The sequence below is a fragment of the Eimeria mitis genome, genomic scaffold, assembly GCF_000499745.2.
Source record: "Eimeria mitis Houghton genomic scaffold, Emh_scaff3735, whole genome shotgun sequence".
Taxonomy (NCBI): Eukaryota; Apicomplexa; class Conoidasida; order Eucoccidiorida; family Eimeriidae; genus Eimeria; species Eimeria mitis.
The window spans coordinates 1-2,869 of record NW_013572075.1 but is presented as its reverse complement, the minus strand read 5'-3'; the positions used below and the strand labels follow the sequence as shown (position 1 = coordinate 2,869).

At 53.1% G+C, this 2,869-nt stretch overlaps 2 protein-coding genes across 2 annotated transcripts in view; both read left to right on the top strand.

The window, feature by feature from the left end:
- EMH_0069000 (uncharacterized protein) overlaps positions 1-1,177 on the top strand; it is a gene marked incomplete at both ends in the record, with an annotated part of 2,295 nt that extends 1,118 nt beyond the window's left edge. The window contains 4 exons of the mRNA XM_013498821.1: positions 220-301; positions 608-711; positions 868-992; positions 1,141-1,177. Of these exons, the coding sequence (XP_013354275.1) occupies positions 220-301; positions 608-711; positions 868-992; positions 1,141-1,177 (348 nt within the window). The remainder of the gene's footprint in view (positions 1-219; positions 302-607; positions 712-867; positions 993-1,140) is intronic.
- Positions 1,178-1,646: 469 nt separating this feature from the next.
- Positions 1,647-2,569, top strand: EMH_0068990 (uncharacterized protein; the record flags this gene model as incomplete). Its single annotated transcript, XM_013498820.1, has 2 exons — positions 1,647-2,007; positions 2,187-2,569. 2 exons carry the CDS (start codon positions 1,647-1,649, stop codon positions 2,567-2,569), a joined length of 744 nt encoding a protein of 247 aa, XP_013354274.1.
- Between the last annotated feature and the right edge of the window lie 300 nt (positions 2,570-2,869).

The following is a 2,869-nucleotide window of genomic DNA, read 5'->3' as shown; positions in this document are numbered from 1 at the left end:
GTCCCCCTCTGGGGGCCCCCGTGGATTCTCTCTCGGTTGTTCGTCTATGGTGGCCCCAGTGGGCTCCGGCAAAGGAGACCTCCGACTTCGGGCCCCCGCTGGTTTTCTCGTCGGGGGCCCCCATGGGTTTCCTTAAAGGTAGTTCCCTGTTGGGGGACCTCTTCGTGTTTCAAAGAGAGAGCAAGAAACAGTGCAGACTGCGTGGGTGTTGAGCTGCAGAGCTACCTAGCCACGGAGCGTTCGTGTCCTCCCGACCTACTTTCTCCTATCCACACCCTTCTCTACTGCGAACCGCGTTTAAGTACGCAGCGTCTTCGCCGCGTGAAATATGTTTAGACCACAGTGCAGCGCCAGTGCGAGTGCCGCTGCTGTCCCGATGACTGCTGCACGCTGCACCGGCTACTGCTCCTCGTGCTGCTCCGGCTGCCTCTGAAAGAACAGCCGCGGCTCTTTCAGAGGCGTCGCTGACGCTTGCTGCTGCTGTAGCGGCATATATTGCCGCAGCTGGCTCAGCTGCTGTTGCAGTTCGACGCCGCATCGCTGCAGCAGATACGTTGAGCTGAAAGTATCTTGTTTAGCTGCGTTTGCTGTCGTGTGGTGTCTGCAGACATCGACGAGCTTGGGACAGTCCGGAAGCAATTTGCAATGAAGTACGGAGACGTTTTCGTAGAAAGCGCTGTGAAGAACGCAAAACAAGAGGTGCATTTTAAGGTAAATTTCACACAACCCTTGTCGCTTTCCATCGCAAGCAAAAGTACGATCGCAGGCCAGACACACCACACAGCTTCAACACTGAAAGGCTTTTGCAGTGAAGCATCTTATTGGATGTTGAGTTATTATAAATTCTGTTCTCCGCTGTCTACGCAGCTCGTGCATGCGCTTTCTCTCGCCCCTCCCCCGGAATTCGACATTCAACAACTCCTCTACGGGATCGCAGAGGAGTATTGTATATCGGACTGGAAACCGAGCATACCCTTGGTCCGCCGCCTTGCGTCACAGTAAAATGAAAAGTGTTTGTTTTCCCCTGTATGCTGATCAGGCTTGTGTAAGTGTACTGAACAATGTGCTCATATTACTGCAGCTGTGTGTAAGCCCGAGCAACCATAGTAGTTCGCTCTTTGCATTCTTTTGCATGTGCAGGAGGCCAATCAGGCCTGCAACTTCATTCCGCGGGTAAAGCGTCCGACATTCCCTCTCTGTTTCGCCCTAAGCATTTGTTCAAACCAACAAAGGAGATAAATTAAAATACAGAGTGCTTCAGATGCTTCTGATTGCTTGGCAGGCCTCCAGGCAACAGCGCGTTGCTGCACAGGAGGTTGGAAGCATCACATGCCTCAGTCTTGCGCTTTCTTCGGTTTGTTTGCTTTCTGGAAGGTGCCGTGTTTTGTGTTTTTGATCATCAGTTGAACGAATACGAACGGTTTCTCTGATGCATATGTTATCTCAGCCGTCGTTGGCGTCGAAGCAAATGGGTTCCTCGTTCCTGAGTCTCCCGCCTTTTCCAGAGGTCAGCAATGCTCACGAAGCTCACCTGCGCGGGGCTGTTCGTATCTCAGTTCAAGTTGCTGTGCTTCGAGATTTCCGTATGCAGCGGTTCGCGCAGCCGCTGCTAAAGGAACCCTTCTGCATGCACCTGTTTGTGAGCGATGCAGCCCCAGCTCCACAACCAGCGCGTGCAGCAACATCAGCAACAGCCGAATGCTCAGCCGCAGCAGCAACCACCACGACAGCTCCAACAGCAACGAGAGGCGACTACTGCGCCCGCTCGAAAGAGCAACAGCAAGGAAAGCCAAGGGAGGCCCCCGACAGTCGACGCGGATACCGAGAACAGCCTCCCCAATAAGATTTCAGCGGCAGGTTCCTCTCGCCACAGCGCCTCCGCCGAAGAGAAAAGAGAAAACAGCACAAACTGTCACTCGGAGGCCCTCAGGCAACGGAAGCTGCCTACGGAGGAGTATAAGTTTCCGTCGCTGCAGCCTCCGCCTAACCCGCGCGACTTCTCTCCTGGTGAGCCTGCAGAACTGGTTAGCGTCGGTGCTATCAACTAGGCGTTACGTCACTCAGTACTACAACAATACCGCTACCTGTGTTGAGATAAAAACGGTCTGGGATATGAAAATCAGGCGGCCGTTTCGATACACAAGCGCAGCCACAAGAATTTTTGAGGGTTCGTCTCTGCGCTGCAGATGAGGCATCACTCGAAGGCCTCCCGGAGGCCCGCTTCAAGCCGAGACAAGACGCAAGATGCAGTAATAGCAGCAGTAGCAGCAGCAGCAACAGCAGCATTACTTGGATTCCTGATGACTGCAGGACGCCCATTCAGCAAGAGATTCCTCTCGGTTCCTGGCCTTCGCCAGAAAAAGCCCCATTTGTTCCTTCTCCTATCGCCGAGGATCTCGTATGCCTGCAAAGGAGGGAAGGAATTCAGTTTACCTCAAACCAGAGGAGCTGTAGCAACAGGAGAATGTTTGAGATAGGCTTCCCTCTCTCCAACTCGCATGAGAAGGAGGCCGTTGTACTGCGGACACCGATACCAGCGGCCGCCACACCTGCCTACTTTCCAATCTAGTGTCAGCTTTCTGTTGTGGTATCTATGCACGATTTCTCCTTGTGCAAGGAATGAAACGGCATATCGCAGAGACTTCGATGGCATGTCGACGGTGCAGGAGATCAATGGTCTCCGTGTACTGAGATGTCTTTTCTGCACGTCACTACTTATCTAACGGAACCAAACGACGTCATTTTGCTGCTTGTCTAGTATGCTGCACTGCATTTCCAAACACAAATACAGCACCAGCCGGGTTGCTTGCAGAAGCGTACAAAAGCAGATGAAAAAAGCTGCATCTGCAGCATTCCGCGTCCCGTAGCA